Source organism: Panthera onca, chromosome B2 (assembly GCF_046562875.1).
Source record: "Panthera onca isolate mPanOnc1 chromosome B2, mPanOnc1 haplotype 2, whole genome shotgun sequence".
NCBI lineage: Eukaryota > Metazoa > Chordata > Mammalia > Carnivora > Felidae > Panthera > Panthera onca.
The window spans coordinates 62,082,040-62,103,835 of record NC_138343.1 but is presented as its reverse complement, the minus strand read 5'-3'; the positions used below and the strand labels follow the sequence as shown (position 1 = coordinate 62,103,835).

Below are 21,796 nucleotides of genomic sequence, written 5' to 3'. Positions count from 1 at the left end.
AAAGACAGAATAGGACATAAAACTCAAGTCTGTAAGGATAGTTACAGAATTTATATAGGAATTCATTTTTAAGGTGAATGGGACTTGAGGATCTTACCAGCCAAGGAGAAAAAGCCTGTGGGGAGGGCAAAAATAAAGAAACAGGAGGAGAGGGTGTAACTGCTAGTACTTTGAAGTCCTGAGAGAAGCTAAAGAGGAATCCTGGGCCATGCCCACAGTCTGCTTGGAGGGAAATTGGCTCCAGACAGAAACTTAACCATGAGTAAAAGTTATTTCTTTTTCACATTTTTCTAGACCTGTCCAAAAATCTCCAAAAATACTCTAAACTTTTAACACAATGATTTCTTATTTAAAATTAATGGAAGATATGAAAGACAATTAAAATTTTTAAAATATTTTTTAATGTTTATTTATTTTGAGAGAGAGACAGAGAGTGAGCAGGGGAGGGACAGAGAGAGCAGGAGACACATAATTCGAACCAGGCTCCAGGCTCTGAGCTGTCAGCACAGAGCCTGATGTAGGGCTTGAGCCCATAAACTGTGAGATCATGACCTTCACTAAGTCAGATGCTTAATGGACTGAGCCACCCAGACGCCCCTGAAAGGCTATTTTTTAACATCCTTTTATGTCTAAAATTAAACTATTATGTTAACTTAATTAAATTTCATAAAAATTTCTTCTCCCTAGTATATAAGAATATATAGAACATGTTTATAGTACTGTTAAGCTAATTTCCCCTATGGTATTAATTGTGACCAAACCAAACATTAGGTACTAAATTATCTTTTCCAGAAAATTAGGGTACTATTTCTTTTGCTGCATAGATAAGTTGCTAATTAACCTCCCCTAGCTAGCTCAGTTATAGCCCTCTGCTAATGAACAGCGCTGTTTTAATCCTCAAGAGGTTGTCAGGCTTTATTTGACTTTGTGGTTACATCTCTAACATTTTCCCCTAAAGACTGCCAGTCTTGCTCACTATTTGTATCCTCCGGTACTTAATAAGTACTTGACATGTGGTAGGTACCCAATGAATAGTTCCTGAATAAATGAATGCGTGAATGTATGAAATAAATAACTGAATCATGTAGTGAATGAGTGAATGACTGACTGAATGAATGTTATGCCCCATCCACCATGGTTACCATTTTATTTGATTAGTCTAAGAAATTCATAAGTATTGGAAGACATGGTTGCAGTATACTTCTGGCCAAAGAATAGTTTGTCCAGGATATCCCCTGTCACTTTGATAAGTATAGGACACATTACAGTCAAATTTCATGGTGACAAGGCTTCCTAACAGGCCCAACAAAGCCAAGGACCCAGAAGTACTAAGGATATTCATGATTTCATAGTCCATAAACTTACCTGGAGGAGAGATCTAACAAGGGTTCAGAAGTATATGTAGAATAAAGTCTATAGACTCAATTTGGGTATTTGGGTCTGCACCTAGGTAACAGAAGTCTAGAAAATGAAATGTAGTGAGAGCACCTGAATAATGGTTCTCAAACTTACTGTCTGTTAGGCCCACTTAGGAAGTTTAATCTGCTAAAAAACAGTGTTCTTACATAGACCCCAGAGTTTGTGATTCGGTAGATTGAAATTGGAGTGAAAATCTGCATTTTTTGGTAAGTAGCTCTATATTAGTGGTTCTTACCCAGGAATGATTTTGCCCTCCTCATCCTTGGGGACATATGGCAATATCTGGAGACATTTTTACTCACCACAGCTAAGGGGGAGTGGAGTGCCATTGGTGACTAGTGGGTGGAGGCCAGTAATGCTGCTAAACATTGTATAGTGCCAAGGTTGAGAGACGCTACCACTTGGGGGAGAGAGAGTGCACTAGGGCAGCAACACTATCTCAGCCTGGACCATAGCCATGAGGCAGATGTAGGAGGTACAGTACATCTAAGGAGGATTTTGATTAAATGAGTAGGATTGGAAACTGGTTCCTCACTTAACTGTAAATTCCTTTACCAGGATAATGCTGCATAAATAAGGTGTCAGTAAATCATTAATTTGCTTAACCCTAACAATAGAGGCTCAGAAGAGTTCCTCATGATTCCAGGTATACTACAAGGGGGAGAATAGCTCTGAAGAAGAAATGATGTAAATGTTCACTTATTTTTTCATTCATTCAACACATACGCCTTTAATATATAATTATTGACTATCTAATTGACATATATCAGAAAAAAAGTACACCTTTATAAAGTTAATGATTATACCTATGTTCAGAGTAAGTCTCAATAAATATCTTGTGTTAATAGTTTTTGACAAGTTTAATTACAGTTTGAACTGATTCCTGTCCCGCTGACATCCTACAACACTATTTAATAAAAAAATACTATTGTATTAAATAAAAAATACTATTGTATTGTATTAATAAAAAAAAATACTATTGTCTACTTTCAATAATAGCAGAACTATGTAAGTGACTTTACTGAGAGCTTTAAATATCAGAAAGCAATACAATACTTGCTCTTCAGTACTTCAAAGAATTTCCACTAATTAACCCTTTATCTCCTCAAAATGAAATTATCACTCCTTAGCATTTCAAGACAACTGTAAGCCTCCTTTTCTAAACCTGTAATATCAACATACAAGAATTGCTTCTTTCACCAACTGTGGTTGATTTACCCTTTAGCAGAACAAATTAAGAACTTATCAGTAATTATGAAAATAATTTCCTCCTTTTATTAAAATACTCTGCAGCCAATGCAGCTTAGCACATTATTATTCTGGGTGGCGTAGGTGTTTTGAAAGGCAGTGTGAAAATAAGAGCCTGAATTATGAATTCCTCCCATGAACACTGAATCATTTTATATTTTCTGTGGCAAAAAGAACTTACTTTTCTCTTGAAGGGAAAAAGAACAAGAACATTTTAACTTTCAGGAACACCTAAGATTGCTGTATGGTTTACATTGCACCAAATGACCTATTAACTCTGAAATAGTAATTTATTTTTTATATATGTCCACGAAACTTACTATTTTTGTGTGACGTATCTATATAGACAAGGACCTGTATAAATTTACTGTAAAATAGAACACTGCTTTCAATTTTAATTCAGTAAATATTTCTTAAATACCTATACTGTTCCAGGAACTGTGCTAGGTGCTGGGAAAGCAGAAATGGAGTCAGACAGCAAAAGGATTCACAGAAATCCAGGGATGAGGAGAGCCTCCCTGAGAAAACCAATGACATCCAACACAATCTATTAAGTTTTGCCCGAAACTGCAGAAGATATACTTTCCTGTCCTTATTTTTTGAAGGGGATCTTACATTTCAGCCACTTGTGATCTATACTCAGATCAGGCTGAGAAAACCTATCAACATAGGACCTACATTGAGCTGAGGCCTACATGTCTTTTAGTTCCAGTGATTATTCAAAGGATTGCTGCTCATCTGTGACATAGGCTCATGGATGGCCTGAGGTCATTCCAAACAAAGGTGTTGTATTTCTTTTCGCTGCAGCACAGGCTAGTGTCTCTAGGTTATTTTCCAGTTTTCTCTATCTATACCTTTTGCATAATTTCTTTTGATTTCCCAGCAGCAGTTCAATATGCAAAGCTGTTTGGATAACCAGATGCCCTAACTTCCACATGCTTCTAATGTAGGAGAGGTGGAGGGCAGTGAGTCTGGGACAGGAATGTTACACTTTCTATCTTCTAAGTCTCAGCTATCTTGTCCTGAGACTTGAAGGTGACAAAAATTAAAGAAAATAAATGAGATTCCCTTTGTATGTAGCAGATACAGATGGGGTCTAGGTCTGCTCTCTGGCTTCAGTTTTAGTCTAGGCTTAGGTTATAAGCTGTAAAGGATCCATATATGTGTATGATTCCAAAAAGAAGCTGAGTGGTTGTAGACTTGGTGAGCAGTACTTTTGTCGGACTGAGTTCTGAGATGCCTTGGCACATTGTTACAATTATGTTTCTAATACAATAGCTCGGGTTGTGTGGAAAGTACTCCTTGCAGACCCAAGCAGTCCTTTTGGGCTGGGGAGGGATCTTGTTGGGTTAATAAAATTTCAGACTTTATTTAGTTGAGTGTATATTTCAAGCACATAGACATCCACACATAGCCCATTCCTGGGTAGCTGCCACTGTGATACTTGGGATGATTACAAATCATTGATTTCAAATAGGCTCTATTGGAAGAGTGTCTTCAGTGCTACTCCCATTTCCCTCTTCCCCCTCTCCATCAGCTTATGATGCTGGCAAAAATTCAGGGCAAGTAAACTTGTCCAATGCTTACCAAAGCCCAGTTCTAAAATAGCATTAGAAAAGCAGTCACATAATCATACCGGTACATACTAAAAGTGCTGCTTGTAGAAAGCAGAGAGAATATGTAGACAATTTTTTGTATGTTATGTATTGGCAATACAGTGCTTTAGTTTTATACTGAAGATATTGATCTTTTTAAGTGCAGATTTCCAACTTACTTCTTTATAAACCACATTTATACGTATTTTAAAATGACTTCTCTTGTTGTCAATCTTTGCAAAATAACGTCATCTGCAATAAGAACTCAGTTTGACTCCAAATATAATTTGTAAGATATGGTTGTTATAGTTGCTACTTGATTTATACTTCTCAAGTAAAATGGTATATATCCATTATATCAAACTAATACAATGATTAAAGAGTAGGTTTAATTTTTTTAATCAGAATCATTACTATTACTACTATATCCATTTTTATCCTATTGCTTTTCCTCAATGGCCTCCACAGTTAAATCTATATCCTATGTATTTATTACTAAACCTTAAAATAAGTTTTTCACATTGTCCTCAAGTTTACTAATGCTCATTGAAATCTATATTTTAAATAATATGTAAAATAATATTATTAAGGGTTTAAGAGATATTTACAAATGTAGAGTGAATTGCTTGTTTAACAGTGTCTAAGGAGAGCCAACATTTGCTACCTTTAATTACTGAATGTTTCTAACGCCAAAGCTGTAAGATAGTTATTAACTATGGTATAAGTGGAGAGTTCTGAGGCATAAAATAAGAGGATGAAATAGCCAATTACATATTAAGGAAATTTTCCAGTCTGTTGTTTATAGTATATATAAGTAGAGGAAGTTTTTAGCCTGAGTCATTCAAAGAACTGAAAAAGTATAGTTCTAAAATTATCTAATATGTATCTTCAGCAATTCAAACCTGGAGCTTTTCTGAAATAGAACTACAGACATTAGCAAATTAAGAGAGGTGCAACAAGGGCAAATCCTTACCAGTCAGCTCCAGGTTGTTCCTATTAATACTATACCCATTAATATTTTAACAATATAATTTTAAAAATCCTGGCAAAAAGGTCTCTTGGATCATCCCAGGGCCCCTAAGAACAGTATAAATATGGTGAGAAATGTTGGATGAATTCCCAGTTTTGATTTTATTGATTTTTAAAACATTTAGTTTAAGTAAATACTTTGAAAACTAACCTCAATGCCTTTAGAGGATGAGGGGGTAGAAGGGTCTGTGGGGCAAGGTGCAGATTGTGCATAAATCCTGATGAGAGCTTCCTGTGGCACGTAGGAGTTTCTTGGTCAGCATCTTTTGGCCATTCTTTGTCCAGGTTATTTTTTTTTTTTCTTTGCATACTAATAATCCTTCTCCAGGTATTTTAAACCTTAAAAAATTACTTTTCCACCAAATTTTCTTTGAGAATTAAAGAATGCCAAATATCCAGGATAATAGTACCTGTGCATCACAGATTTTAAGATACCATTGATAGCAGGAAGCACCGTTATTTAATGTGTTTAGATGGAAAAATCAGTGCTAATTAATCTATGATGATGTTTTACTGTCACAAAGAATAATACATTTATATGCATTAAAATATTTTAATACAAAATAAATTACTTTTCCAGATACATAAAGCCATTATTCAGGCAGGGGAAGATATTTTGTAAAACATCTGCCATGTTTTAGTCACTAGGCCAAGTTTGTTAGAGCTGTTTTTTTCTGTTGATCTTTATGCCCATCACATGCAATATTATGCCCATTTTGACTTTAAGATATATAGATTTTAGAGTAATTGGGTATGTTGGAATTACTTTTATTATCACATTTTCTTTCTGTATTACTGATTAAAAAGTTGAAGCTAATTTTCAGTTTCATATAAGCAGACAACATTACTGACAAACTGAAAACTCTTAGTTCTTGTAGTATTTTCATTGAACTATGAAGAGAAATATTGAACAATATTATCCTTTCAAAAACTGTGGACTTTCCAGATTATTATTCACCTTGTAAATAATTATCTATACAAAATTGGAAGCTTGGGGTGCCTGGGTGGCTCACTGGTTGAGCGTCCAACTTCGGCTCAAGTCATGACCTCGCAGTTTGTGGGTTCAAGCCCCACATCAGGCTCTGTGCTGCTAGCTCAGAGCCTGGGGCCTGCTTCAGATTCTGTGTCTCCCTCTCTCTCTGCTCCTCCCCTGCTCACACTCTGTCTCTCTCTCAAAAGTAAATAAACATTAAAAAATTTAAAAATTGGAAGCTTAAATATCATTGGTAAAATTTTAGATTTAGAAATATCTATGAATAAGGTCAAGAAGTTTTCATTTCTGAATTCTAATACCATGTAGAAAATTAATATTAATGAATAGACTGCCCCTTTAGGTTTTTTTTTTTCTTTTTAATCAACAGACATGGCTTTTTGATTTAAAACCCCTTTTCTTTTTATATAATATGAACATCTTTAGGCTAGAATTTTTAGCTGTTTCAGTTTCAGAAAATATTTAACTTTCATAGTTTATGTCTACCATTTCTCAGGCATTATACAATTTAATTGGATAGTTGACATAGTAACTACTGTGGGGCCAGACAGACAGACATTTAGACCACAGTCAGAATATAGATGAATATGGAGGATGAAACACTTCAGGAAACCTAGCTATAATGGGAAGAGAACTTCTCATCAAATGTAACAGTTAGGTAGCATAGGAAAGCACTTGGTCAAACATGAGAAAACGGAGATGGATACTGAAGTGACTGATACCTTGCACATTTTGGGGACTTGTTAAGTAAATATTGTATAAATGAATGGGATCTTATCTTGTGATAAGGAATCAAAGGGATACAAATAAATCAGCTGAATTAAATGGCATTCTCTATTCTATCTTCATCAACCACCCTGCCATGAATTTTTACTTTTTAATACACTATATAATTTATTTACCTATTATATTTATGTTCTTATGACCCTCCCTGCACTCCTTCTACATCTAAATTCCATAAATCAGGTATTTTTGTCTGTTCACTAATATATGTGCCAGGTACTTTGAATAGAAGAACAAATACTAGGTTCTCAAGAAATATGTGTTATGTGAATTAATGAATTTACAGAGCTCTAACTATTTGCAAATTTCTTTGCTAAGCATAGCAGAAATTACAAAGATAAATGTGACATACTTCAGTTACCAAGGCATTTAAATCTAAAAAGGAATATCAAATTGCTATAATATAAGGCAGAAAACATAAGAGTTATCAAAGGCATAGATAAAAAGTACAGTAGAGCAATGCTTCTCAACAGATATGCTATGAGAAATGGTGAGGTGTTCAGGTATAACAGGTGTGAGAAGATGTTGCTTTAGATTTCCTATTTTTAGCAATAAGCTTTTTTTTCCCAGTGTAGTTCTCCCATTTGAATACTGCTAGAAATACTAAAATAAAAAAAAATGTGACAGTGCCTCAGCCCTAATGTGGATTTGCAGTTTGGGAAAACATCACCTGGGCAATCCAGGTAACCTCTAGACTGAATTTAGTTTAAGGGTCTTTGGTGCAGGGGTAGTATCGCCAGGTGGTCTGAAGAGGCAAATACAAATTGTCTTTGGAAGAACACATCTTTATCCTAGGCATCAAAGAATCCTCACGAATAATATTTTAAGGACAATAAGCATGACATAACCTAGCACACTAGGATACAAGGTACTATGAGTGAGAATTCAGAGGGAAAAAAAGGAGCAAAAACAGACCCACAAAAATTTCAAACATAGGAATTATCAATCATAGATTATAAAACAATTGTGCTTACTAAGTTAAAATAAATAAAACACCTGCATAAATATGAAACTCTACAAAGCAATCTAGTAGATTTTTTTTAATTCTCAAATGAAAACTCTAGAAATGAAAAAAAAGACAACTTAAATAAAAACTCTACAAATAATTAAATAGTTAGAAAAAAAAAAGTGAAGAGAGAAATACTGAATTGAAGGTTAGGTTAACCAAAATATATCACTGAGAGGGAAGAAAAAAAGCAGAAAATCTGGAAGAGAGTTCATGATACCAGGTGAATAGGAAACAATATTCTTCAGAGTTCTGCATGAAGGTGAGACAGGTTGTATAGGTGAGTCTATATTTGAAAAAATTATGATTGAGAATTTTTCTTAACTAATAGTTATTGATCCTCTCTACTCTTGGGCAGCCTACTTTGTTTCTGCTTGCAAAGATTTTTCATTCATTTACCCCTATGTGCTTTAAAATTATTTTCTATGTATGCCAAGACATGGAAAATGCTGGAAAACATTGTTTTGGGTAGGTGTTAACAAGTTTTTTTAAGAAACAGACAGTAAATATTTTAAAATTTGCGGGCCATATGGTTTCTGCTACAATGATTCAACACAAATGGTTGTAGGATAAAAGCAGCCACAATTTGTAAACAAATAGGTGAGACGTGTTCCAATAAAACTTTATTTACAGAAACAGATATCAGTCTGCCTTTGTCCTAGCCTAGAGGCTATTAGTTTTCTAACTCATACTTTAGAGGATCAAAACATGGATATAAAAAACATGTGGTTCCATTTTACTCCCAATATCAGCTCTCAGAATATTGATGAAGGCATAATGCAATGTTTCTTGAACTTTATTGCCCACACTCATGGACATAATGAGTTGGTAATAATATTAGAGGTACATATATAGAATATATAAGTTAAAAAGGGATAATTTATCCACTAACAAAGCCAAAATTATACCTTAAGGAAACTAAATTCAATACCATAAAATCTGTGATGGAATTCAAAACATCCAAAGAAAATTTAAAACATTTTAAAGGATGAAAAAGAAAAAAAATTCTGAAGTAAGCTGAAACAAGGTCATTCTGAATTATAATGGATTTATAAGGAAACACACAATTGCAGATGTAAGAAATTTTCAAAAAGTAATGTACAATCTAAGACAGAAAAAAAAAGTAAAGAAAACTCCATGTAGTTTCCTACCAATGACTCTTTATTGTATTGCTATTTCCTCAAATGATTAGGTTTTTTAATTGCTTTTTGTAGTACTTTTAAAAGAACATGGTTGTTTTGCAAACAAAAGCAAAATTTTATCAGTTATAAAACTGAAAACAAATAACTATTATAAATTTGGGTATGACTATTTAAATTACTGGAGACTAGGTAAATTTTAGTTTACAAGAACCAGTATTTTGATAATGTGAAAGTCTAATGTTCTCATTTCTGTTAGTGTGAGTATAATGAAAGGAAATAAAGCATAATAACATAGTTTTATACTATTTGAGAATTGATCATTGAACCTGAATGAATAATGGGAAATTCCATGGAATCTTGACATCTTAGATACAAACACCAAAAATTTAACTCAATTGCATCTGCCTTGGGCCCATTTGGGCTCTGAATATACCAACTGAGATAAAACTATACTAAATGCCAATCAGAAATAATTATTTCTTACCATTCACTACAGAAGAGCAAACACAACCTTAGAGACTATCCAGTAAAAATGAACATACTGATACCTAGGACATATATTGGTATACAAGGAGTTACACATAATAATGTTAATTGGGAAGACTGAACACTGTATGTTTGTAATATAATCATGTAATTTATTTCCAGAGTATTGACTACCATGATGTACTTGCAGTCTAACAAATTTTAAGCAGACCAATCTATGCAATTAAATTAATAACATTTCTTGAAGTTAAATAGTTTTAAAATCCTATGTCTGGTTAATTGAATTACTAAGAAATTCTAAAAACAGATCTACTGGAATCATGGCTATATGTATGCTGAACATTTTAAATACAGAGTTCCTTTTTTCACTGCTGTTCAAGAAAAGACTTCAGTTAGGTAACTGTAGGTGTGTAAAGGATACTTCTATATGTCCCCTAAAACAATAGGACCATCATATTACTCTTGCATGAGACTCTTGATGGCAGGGTTGTAGGTTTGAGCCCCATGTTGGGTGTAGAGATTACTTAAAAATAAAATCATATTACTGATTTACATAGCTGTTCTTTTTCTGTTTTGTTTCTTAACTATTATATAAATTAAGCCTCCAACAAGATCTCTCCCTTGCTCTTTTTCACTCCTTTATAATAATCATGAAAATACTAAGTTCTCTCCGTATCAATTTGCCAAGTCTAACTCAGTGTGAATAGAGTCTTATAAAAGAGCTTTATGATTTGGTTATCACTTGGAGGGGAAAGTTTGGTTACCCAATTATAGTAATGCTCTGTATAATTGTTTTGAATACCTCAAAGCTAACAGATCTTTCTTAAAGTGTATGTCCCTAAAGTTATAACATCATGTCTCCATAATGGCATGAATTTGTCAGTTCCCTGAAGAGCAAGGAAAATGATGGCAACCCCTCTAGAGTGATGGCATGAGGCCAGAGTGTTTGTTTTATTTTTTTTTAGGAATCATATTGCCAGGTAGATGAAATGGTGACTTCCAATATAAATGACAAAAGAGAGGAAAAAATTCTGGGTATGAAGAAATAAGGATAATAGAAGCAAAGGAGAGGAATCACTTCAATTCAATTACTTAACTTTGAGATAAAACAAGCCAGTATCAGTCTCAATCAAAATGTGACTACTGCTACTCCCAACTGTAATAAATCAATTTGAAATGTAGGAAAGACCATTAAAAGTTTTTGTTTTTGGGGCACCTGGCTGGCTAAGTCAGTAGAGCATGCAACTCTTGATGGCAGGGTTATAGGTTCAAGCCCCATGTGGGGCTTAAAAATAAAATCATGTATATACATATAGATACATATATATATACATATATATATATGTATCTATATGTATATATATATATATATGAGATTACTTAAAAATTAAATCATATATATATGTCATATATATATATGATTTGTTTTCAATCACAAAATAGGCATAAAAGTTATAAATGGATTGATAAAACTGCTTAGCAATAGTTAAGAAATTATAATTAAAATTTATGCAATTGACATTCTAGAAACATTTTCTGAAAACAAACTTGATCTTTCACAGACAGACCTGATAGCATCAGATGGTGCTACTAAGAACCATAGAGAAAGTCCACAGGTTAATTAAAAGAAAGGATTAGGGTTTTTCTAGGGAATGTAGTCACCACACATGATCTAACACTCAAAATCCAAATTTAGAGTATCCCAAAGGATGTGCAAATTATTGCCCTAAGTATAGCTTTATAAGCTATATTAAAAGAAAACATTTAAACATTTAAAAAGAAACACTTCTAACCAAAAAAGCCTATTTCTGAAGTGAGAAAGTACTTTCAATTTATTTCATGGGTCATCCATAATGAAACATTTTCTGCATCCTGTTAATTAGTTATCCAAAGCAAGATAAAAATATATTTTAAAATTGTCTAAAACTATTGTGACCAATCAGACTAAAATAAAAATATCTTTGCTTGGGATTATCAGGGTAACAGATTATCATGAGAAACAAAATGGATTGTTTATAACAGACCTCAGTATTGTACCAAGCTGAAGTATTCTCCCTTCAAACTTCCAATATTAGGTTTAATAATTGCTAGAGCTGTATGTCACTAATAAGATGGAACATACATGGAAATAATTCTCAAAGAGAAACCGTAGCTGAGAAATATTTGAACATTTATTCTTGTACAAAACTAATCAATTGAAGAACTTGTTGAATATATGCTACGTGCAGATGTCCTAGGCATTAAGGATGCAGTAGTGAATAAGAAAAAGTATCTCTCTCATGGCACTTACTTTCTGGTCAGGGAGACAGACAAAGAGAAATAAAATAAATACTAAAGTAGGAATGTATGCTGTGATGAATACAAAATAGGGTGCTATAAAGAGAAGAACAGTGCAACACTCTGGACTGGATGGTCAGAAACAACTTCAAGAAGGGATGTACAAGGAGATACACAGAAGCACAGTTCATTTAACAAAATAAATTTAAAATCACCTCAATGCCATCAATATTAGGGATAATAGATCAATTATGATATATTTATACAATGCAGCACGTACAAGAAGTGTAACATATGTAGTAAAGTTTTAAAATTTCCACAACGTATTGTGGATTTAAAAATTGAGGATGCCAGTGTTACATACTGTGTGATAATATTTATGTAAAAATCATATTAATTTCTATGGCTGCATACATATGTCAAAGCATAAGTGGATATCTGGAATTATACATAACAAAATATAAATAGAAGTGACCTTGGGGAGATGGGTAGATATAGACACCCAAGTTGATTAAGATGATTAATTGGGACTTCTGCCTAAGCAATTATGTTTTAAAGTTTTATACCTAAAAGATACTCAGGCATTAATTTTGCAATTAAAAATTAATTTAAGGGGTGCCTGGGTGGCTCAGTCAGGCATCTGACTTCAGCTCCGGTCATGATCTCACGGCTCATGAGTTCGAGCCCCGTGTTGGGCTCTGTGCTGACAGCTCAGAGCCTGGAGCCTGCTTTGGGTTCTGTGTCTCCCTCTCTCTCTGCCCCTCCTCCACTCACACTCTGTCTCTCTCTCCCTCAAGAATAAATAAACATTAAAAAAATTAAAAAAAATAATTTAAAAAATTAAAAGTAAGGCAAGAGGGGAGGGGGATAAAGGGTGGGCAAAATGACTGAAGGGGGTCAAAAGGTAGAAACTTCTAGTTATACAATAAACAAGTCACAGTGATAAAATGTACAGCATGGTGACTATAGATGGTGTTGCATATTTGAATGTCGCTAAGAGAATAAATCATTAAAATTCTCATCACAAGAAAAAAAATACAACTATATGTGGTTATGGTTATTAACTGGACTTGTGGTGATCATTTTGTAATACAAACAAATATCAAATCATTATGTATACCTGAGACAAATATAATGTTATATATCAATTATACCTTAATGAAAAAGGTAAGACAATCTGATAACATAAACCAAAATTAAAAGACAATTTTTTTTTAAAGTAGGCTTCACACCCAGCACAGAGTCCTATGATGGGGCCTGAACTCACAACCCTGAGTTTAAGCCCCTGAGATTAAGACCTGAGCCATGATCAAAAGTTGGATGCTTAACCGACTGAGCCACTCAGGAGCCCCAAAAGACAACTTCTAATTTCAACTTTATTACTACAATCTTGAAAAAATCATTTAAGTCAACTCATTTCTATATAAAACGTAGTAGCCTTATCCCTTCATAACTAACTATACTTAGAGCACTTATACTTAGATTTAAAATCATTACATTGGTAAAACTATTGTGTATATATATGAACATGATAAAAATAAATCAGCTGTGAAGAAAATAAATACAGTTGTCTTAACCTTCATTGTTTAAAACTCACCCAGAAAAACAATTTAATGATAAAACACTCTGGTAAGAGGGTGATGGGACAGAAGTTCTGTCAGTTTTGATTACTTTTCAAGTACATCAAAGAAACATGAACTGCACTGATCTCTTCAGATAATCTACTTTGAAAGGCAGGTAACCACACCTCTGACTGGATAGTTTTCTTCAAGGACAACTTAACAGTTGAATTTTGTAAGGCTAAAATATGTTTTTGTTGTTTGTTTTTTTGCGTGACAGGTAAGAGTCATGTTTTAGCAGATGCTGGAGAAAGAGTGTGATTGATTCCTAAGACTAATGCTGACCTCAAACACTAATATATTTATATATATAAATTAAACTTAAAACCTTAGACATTCTGTGAAAGAAAACCAAAAGAGTCACACAATAGGAGAATGCTGTTTCTTCTCATAGTATTCATTGAACAGTCCCAAAGGTCTTTCAGAATAACTAACACTTCCCCTTTTTGGATTGACACTGAAGCATGTTCTACCCACTAAAAAGATAATAAAACTAAATCCAGGTTGGTTATTATTCATGAAGATATGCAAGTAGCTATAAACTGGAGTTTAAGATGGTATATTTTTCTTAAGTGGAAACCATTTGATTAGATTTTTGTGGTGTTTCATTCTTTCTTTGGCTATACAACATACTAAACAGTGCCTTAGAATATACTACTAGAGTCTTTTCTGGCTATTGGTAAAGAGCAAATCTTGCAAGAATTTTCCTACCATGGACTTCTGTATTGGATTTCAAAAAGAAAAAAATTATGACATCAGTGAGGACATCCACCTGATGTTATCACCAGGGCAAGCTGGGTTCTTTTTATGGCACTAGGGTTCTTGCGAGAAGAGGATCCCTAGAATATCAGAATCTATAGCAAATAATATGCCCAATGTCACTTATTAATTATCCACATAAATACTGTAATTTAAATTGCATCCATTCCCTAAAAATAACCACATTTTCAGTAGGTTTGCTCTTTACCTAGAAATTCTAATCATGCCCTTCTCCTAGACCCTCCAATAACTTGTGAGAGGCAAGTAAAATAATAAAACCTCAGATGTAGATCAGATATGGGGTGAAGAACACCGGGAAAAATCTTAGAATACCTAGTACTCAACAATGTGGTGCCCTATCTAACAGCATCAACATAGAGCTATTAGCTCTATGGGATTAATTGATATTTATCTCCCCTTCATGCAAAACAAAACAAAACAAAACAAAACAAAACATTGTATAATCTGGAAATAAATGTACATAAATATTTAAAACGTAAGAGTCTAATTAAAACTTAATCAGGACATTTCTGCTCTTTGAGTCCTTCCTTAAAATCTTATAGAATTACTGATGAGATTAAGATGATTTTGACCAGATATATTGCAATTACTTACAGAAAGGAATCATTGGAGAATTATTAATCCTCATTTATTACAATTGTTTTCTTTTGTCTTCATGAATTCATTAAATAGGTGAATAAGACAATTAAATGTCACTCAATGTTTTTACAATAAAATAATCTGGAAGGGCCATATAAATATTACATTACTCTGATAATAGATTCAAGGTCATGCAAATAATATAGTGGTCTAATGATCATAGAGATTGCTATTTTAGTGTGCAATGCTAAGCTGGAGTACTAGGGCAAAATGTTGAAATATTATTTGAGCTCCTACGACTTTAAAATATTAGAGCTTCTAAAAAATCCTCATGGGATTTGCATAGCAATGTGTCTTACATATTAGGTAATGCAATCCTATCTTGGGACATAATCTGATGGCATCATCACACACAAACACATTCATCATCTTGTCCTGCAGATTCAAAAAGCAAAATGTTTTCTGAGTGTAACACACATCCCACTAACTTATCATTTTCCTGTTGACTAGCAGGCAACTGAAATAACTTAATGTGCTTTGAATATATAATCCAAAGTAATATAAGAAAACATCTGTCACTTACGTTTTTGAGTCATCCCACAATACACAATAGGGATTCAAAGTACCCTAAAAATAAGCAGAAAAAGAATAAATGTATCATGAATACACACAACAAAAATGTAAGTTTTATGTGAAATGCAAACAGAATGGTGGGTTTCTTATCTTGCAGTATGAAACTCTCAAGATTCCACCTCCATTTTTTTCCTTGCGTAAAAAATTTGTATGCTTTTTCTCATAGCCTTGGTGATGCATTTTATGAAATTCTCTTCATGAAGACAATACATTTACCACAAATGTCATAACCTATGTTTAGTTATTTTGAAAATTGAAAGTGAAGCTCTCATATAGCTCAAGGTCTATATTTCAATGATTTCTATTTCATCCTTTTACCTGTAAAATATTAATTCCTGGATTATTTCCTTTAGGAAGACCAAAGTATCTACACAATTTAAATCATGGTGAAACATTCCGTATTATGCACATGTACAAAACACCACTGACATCCTCATTACTCTCTAGTTGGTCACCTTCCTAGGGGCAAGAGATAGTAACATTAATTGTCCATTTCTGGAGAGTGTGTTGGCTTGCAATAGCTTTTTTTCCCCTAAAAATGGTTTATTAGGTATGGCTGTACTTTTTAAAAAGGAACATTTTATTCAATAATGATGATGATGAATGAAATAAAAATTGATGCCCCTCACAGCATTCTTTGAGTTGGTTTTCCCTTAAAGTACAAAGAATGTGAGTGCCATTAAAAGAGATTTTAGGTACAAATTTGTATTTGATATGCAAACTTCTCTGCCCCACACCCCCTTTCCCCTACCAAGTCATTCATAGCTGCCCTCTTGGGGTGTAGTTCACAATTAGCATGAACTAAACCAGATCCACTATTTAATAGTCCCTTTGCATGTCTCCTTAATTATAATAATTATACCTATTGAGTGAGATGGAGATGGAAGCATAAAATGGGATGTTCTTTCAAATTTGGAAAGAAATAAAGTTTAATCATTTCCTTCCTATAAGCCTAATTTAAGATGTAAAAGTGGTAAAGTCTCAGTAGAGCTATTCTTATCTCTTAAAGACCATCTCATTCTTTTGAAATCCAGAAAAAATGCAGACATGACCACATCTAGACCATGGCAAAGTGTTTCTTTTTTTTTAATAGTTCACAGACAAGGTTACATTGGTTTTGGGTGTACAACATAGGCATTTGACAAGTTTATATGTCATGTTTTGCAATATCTTCTTAATCCACAGATCACTTTTGTATAGATCGCGTCTAATGAAACTATGTAAAAAAATGTCAAATTTTTATTGGTTCAATATTTATATATGTATGAGTGGCTACCATGACCTTCAGGATGATACAAAGAATATTCTCCGCACTGGATTACCTTGGGTAGTGCTTTCTGTTTTGAAGAGTACTAACTGTTGAAATGTTTTCCTTCTGTTTGTCAGATTCATTGGGCTTTATTTTGCCCTTTTGAAACTAGCCTAATAATTATTCCTTTACATGATATCTTTAGATAGCTACAAATGCTATTATATCCCTGAAGAGTCTTCTCTATTAAACATACTCCGTGGATTTCAAGTTCTCTCATTCCCCACATCACTCATATGTTGGAGCACACGTTTAAAGCGCATTTAGGGCAACTATCCATGTATAGAACCTACCTGTATAGAACAAAGTGGTGCTCTTTCCATCTCCTTTAGGTGCCACATTCTTAATAATGCAGACTAAGACTACATCAGATATATTTGTAGTCTCTCCCTCAGCTTGATTACATATACATTGAAGTCTCTTAGGAGAGACATTCTGAATCCTGATTTTGACATCCCACACATTCACTATTGCTTCAAAACTTTTAATCATTAGAGGATTAAGAGACAAACATGGTATCTATGACCTCATCCAACCAAGTCTTTAATAAAAATGATGACTAGGCCAAGGCAGATAAAAGTTACAGTCCTGAAACACGCTACTGGCTCCATTCCACAGGTGGACATTCTCCCCCATGACAGCCAGCTCCCAGCCCTCAGTCTTGTCTTACATGTAGATAATCACTGTCTTCAAAAGTCTAGGCAGGCTCTTTGTGAAACGTTCCCTTTCTAAGTGCTGTTTTCTGGGTCCATTCTAGAATTTCACTAGAAATAAACATTTAAAATGGTGATTCTAAAATTTTTGTAATCCACCCCAATTTTATTTTTTCTTTTAATTATAACATTTGACTAACTCCAATATTTTAGCACCATTACCATTCTCCAAAAATTCCTCAAAGGCCACATTAGCCAAGGTATCTTACTTCTTATCAAATGTTCATACCTATAAACTATGCTGTTAGAACAAAAACACTTCCTTCCCTGAAAAAAGTTACAGTCTTATAGAAGTTGATGAGAAACACACATGTGGAATGTTTATATAACCATAAATAGATATGTTTTTATAAGTGTTACTAGTCATAATATACTGTTTAAGGGACAAATGAGGGGCATCATGGCTTGTGTTAGATCAAGTTTCATGGACTAAGTGTATCTTTAATGTGAGTCGACAGGAGGCATAGATCTGGGGAGGGTCACAGAAGGGAGTGGTGTTTTGAATTGTTTTCTTTTTCTTGTTCTTCCTTTATTTTTCCTTTATTTTTAAAATTGTTTTCTTCCTTGGTCTTACGAGATACTATCTGGTTTTAGCTTAAATTTTCATTCAATTTGTGACTTTCTAAGAAATCCTTAGCATAGCTACAATGTTGTATCATAAAGTTATGGTGTATTTATCTGGGATTTGTTCAAAGAACTCAGAGCACTTTATAGAAAACAAATTATCCTTGAAATATTACAATGAAGGATATGAGTATATGTTTAATTAATATAGAAATTATTATAGAAAGATGATACATTCACCTTTTGAAGAACCAGAGATAATGGTCTTTAGAAGAACCACAGATAATGGTTCTTCTAAATCTAGTTCACTTCTTTTAGTAATATATGGGTTAGATAAAGTTAAACCATTACAGGATACTGATTATAGGATTAATATTTCATATTTAGTGTTCCTAATAGTTTACAACAAAAGAAAAATAATATTAGAAAAGAAATATAATATGAATATAATTGTTTGAATATCTCTTTCTTTTTTACTCTCCTAAAGAAACTTATTTCTACTTTCAGATAAAAATGTAAAGGTGAGAAATGTTTGTTCTACTCTTAATCCATGCCATTGTTAACCCTTCATTTTATCCTCTACCTTCTTCACCTCTCATCTCTTGGATCTTATCTCATATTGCTCTTTCTTTTTGTCCTTGTGAAAATTTAAAAAGCATCCACGTGAGGATTATTAAAGGTTCCAAAATGCACTACTCACTCTTGTGCTTCACTCTACATTCTGGAACCTACACGACAGACAGACACTGCCCTCTGTGAGTTCTAGTGCAGTTACCAATATGGAGGTCTGTGAGCTGCAGTCAATTATTTAAACATTTGAAGTTTAGAAAAATAAGCAGAACAAACAAATCAGAAGAATCTTAGTATCTGGATAGACCAGTTGCTTAAAGGAAAAAGAATGTGTGATGGGAAACATAAGGCAAATATCAATGACAAATGAATACTAAACATGAAAAAAAAAACTGGCTAAAAAGTTCTGCTGAGAAATCACTTATAAAATATTTGTTATAATTTTTAGATACTTTTCTCAAAGGTACTCTGCTACAAGATCTGTTATGAGGAATTTACAGGAAGTCAATAACAGGAAATGGTGAGCCCAACAGAGAGTAACAAATGTGATGACAGAAACAAGGGGAAAAGAGTTGAGCTATACACTAGCCGATGGACGTAGATTTAAGAAATGCACTAAGCTAAGGAAACAAAAAAATTCCCAGGCATATGAGATAAATGTACGTAAGAAAATTCATTTTCAAAACTGTTAATATCATTGACACTTAAAATATTAAAACTTCACGTTTTTGAAAACTTTTGGAAATATACTATCTTCTTGAAAACCACATTTTTGGTAAAACAAGCAAGCAAACAAATAAAGAAACAGATAGCAACAGAAAAAAAAACTGTCTCTCTTGATCCCAGTCAAAATAGAATAGTTAAACTGAAGTTAAATATTTCTACTCACCTACATTTAAGCATTTTAAAAATGTACCATGACTCAAATTTCCTAATTACCATAGGTACTCTACATACTACTTTCAAGTGTCTTTAATAGTCTTTGCCTTTTTTTTTTTTTTTTACTTTTACTTTTACCTCTCTCCCTTTTTCCACATCAACGAAACCAATATACCCATTTAACAGTATAATATAGCACTGGCTTTGTTAATTTATTTCTATGGGTGGTTCTCTCTTTTCCTTTGGCTGCATAACTTTCTTTTTTAAATTTTCTATAATAAGGGATTTGAACATCCTTTCTAGATGTACACCTCAGTGATTCATGAATGACATTCATAAAATAATTCCTTTTCTTCTTTCAAAACTCTATTTCAAGTCTTTTTCTTTCCCTACAGAACACTTTAAATACATCTCACTGTGGTAAATTACTCTTACTATGGTAAACTTCACTTAGTCATTCATGTAAAAGTCACTTAGTAAACCCCTATTACATTCCAGGTACTGAGGATACAGCATTGAGCAAATTTCTTGCCTCATAGACTTAACTATAGTGAAAGGGGCAGGGAGAGAGACAAATAAACACATAAATGCATAAAATGCTAGATGGTAATCTGTGCTATGATGAGAAAGTAAATCACAATGACAGGGAAGTCTGGAAAGTGAATGAGTTGCAATTTTATATATTGGGAAGCCTTCACCAATAAGATGATATCTGAGCAGAGATCTGAAGGAAGTTGATCACAGAAAAAATAAAAGTCACAATAAAAATGAATGAAAACCAAGTTTCTCTAATTTTTCCTAATTTAAGTTCTGAATAAATTCAATTCACACACTATGTTTATTACACTCTTGCTATCTTAGTGTTTGCCAAGTGTTTTCTCCAGACCTACTCCAGAATCAACTGGGGTATTATTTAAAATGTAGATTAGTTGTCTCCACAAGTTCTGAGATTGGGGCTATACCTAGGAATATGCACTGTAATTATTACTCCCTCCACCCACCATAGTTTCTATCCACATCAAATTTGAAGAAGTACTGCTCAAGATGCACACAACAGAAATCATATGGTTTATTTACCCTTTTTTTTAAACTTTCAAATGCTTAGTGCTCATATGTCATAGCAACTTCCACATCTAGAAACGTCTTAACTTTCTGGTACCTTTCATACTCCTGTTAAAATATTTAAACTTAAAAATATATTTAAAAATATATCCTTTTGTCTATTGAAGCAAAGCAAGTGAACAGACAAAGCATTAAGGGCATGAAGAAGGGCAGTGACTTCATCATAACTATCTCAGCATTTCCAATTTTCTGACTCAGATGTTCCAGAATGACTGTCTCTGTCACATCTTCTAGAGCATTGCACATTGACTTCTTGAATGTAGATGGGAGAAAGACTGTTCAGAGGACACTACACTGTCTCTCTTTAATTTTCAATATTTTGGACATAAAGGCATTGCATTAAAAAGACCTGGGTTTTGCTAAGCTTATCTTCCCTTTCTTTCCCCACTAAAGCATAATTGTAGCTATTACATATCACTGCACAAAAAGATTTTGGGAACTCCTTAAGAACATTTCTAATATGATTGACTTGACCCACAAAAGACTCATTTATAATCTGTGTATAATTCTACTACTATTTGAGAAAAGACACATTAAATAAAGTCTAAGGAATGCATGGTGGAAGGGAGCGGGTAAGATCTTAGTGTATGTAATATTTCCATAGTCAAATCTATGAAATGCCCCTAAAAGCTGATCAGTGAGAGTATTTCTTTTAACATATAAACAGCTTCATAGTACCTAAAAGTGTAATATACCACCCAAGGATATGATACAGTTGAAAACTGTATGAAACTGAACTGCAGAAGGTAATCTGTTGAATGTTCTCCAAATCTTTTTTTCAAGGTTATGGTAAGTACTATTCCATATTTCCATATTTTTAAAGGATACTTAAAAAGAACTAAATTGGGTCTAACACTTTTTTCTTCTTCTTCTTTTTTTCCTTTTTTTTTTTTTTTGAAAGGGTAGCTGACATATACCTGAAGTCTAAAGAGCATCATTACAAATGCAATACTGTGTTCTTACTTAATACAATCATGGAGATAAAGGAATTTTTGAATAGATTTATGAGGGTTCTACAGAAAGCATCACATTGAGGACAAGTCAATATGGAA

At 33.4% G+C, this 21,796-nt stretch overlaps 1 protein-coding gene across 4 annotated transcripts in view; it reads right to left on the bottom strand.

The window, feature by feature from the left end:
- Nucleotides 1-21,796, bottom strand: part of ADGRB3 (adhesion G protein-coupled receptor B3) — a 736,713-nt gene that overhangs the window by 274,096 nt on the left and 440,821 nt on the right. For all 4 annotated transcript variants that reach the window (XM_060615856.3, XM_060615857.3, XM_060615855.3 and 1 more), the window contains one exon: nt 15,538-15,581. In XM_060615856.3, the coding sequence (XP_060471839.1) occupies nt 15,538-15,581 (44 nt within the window). The remainder of the gene's footprint in view (nt 1-15,537; nt 15,582-21,796) is intronic.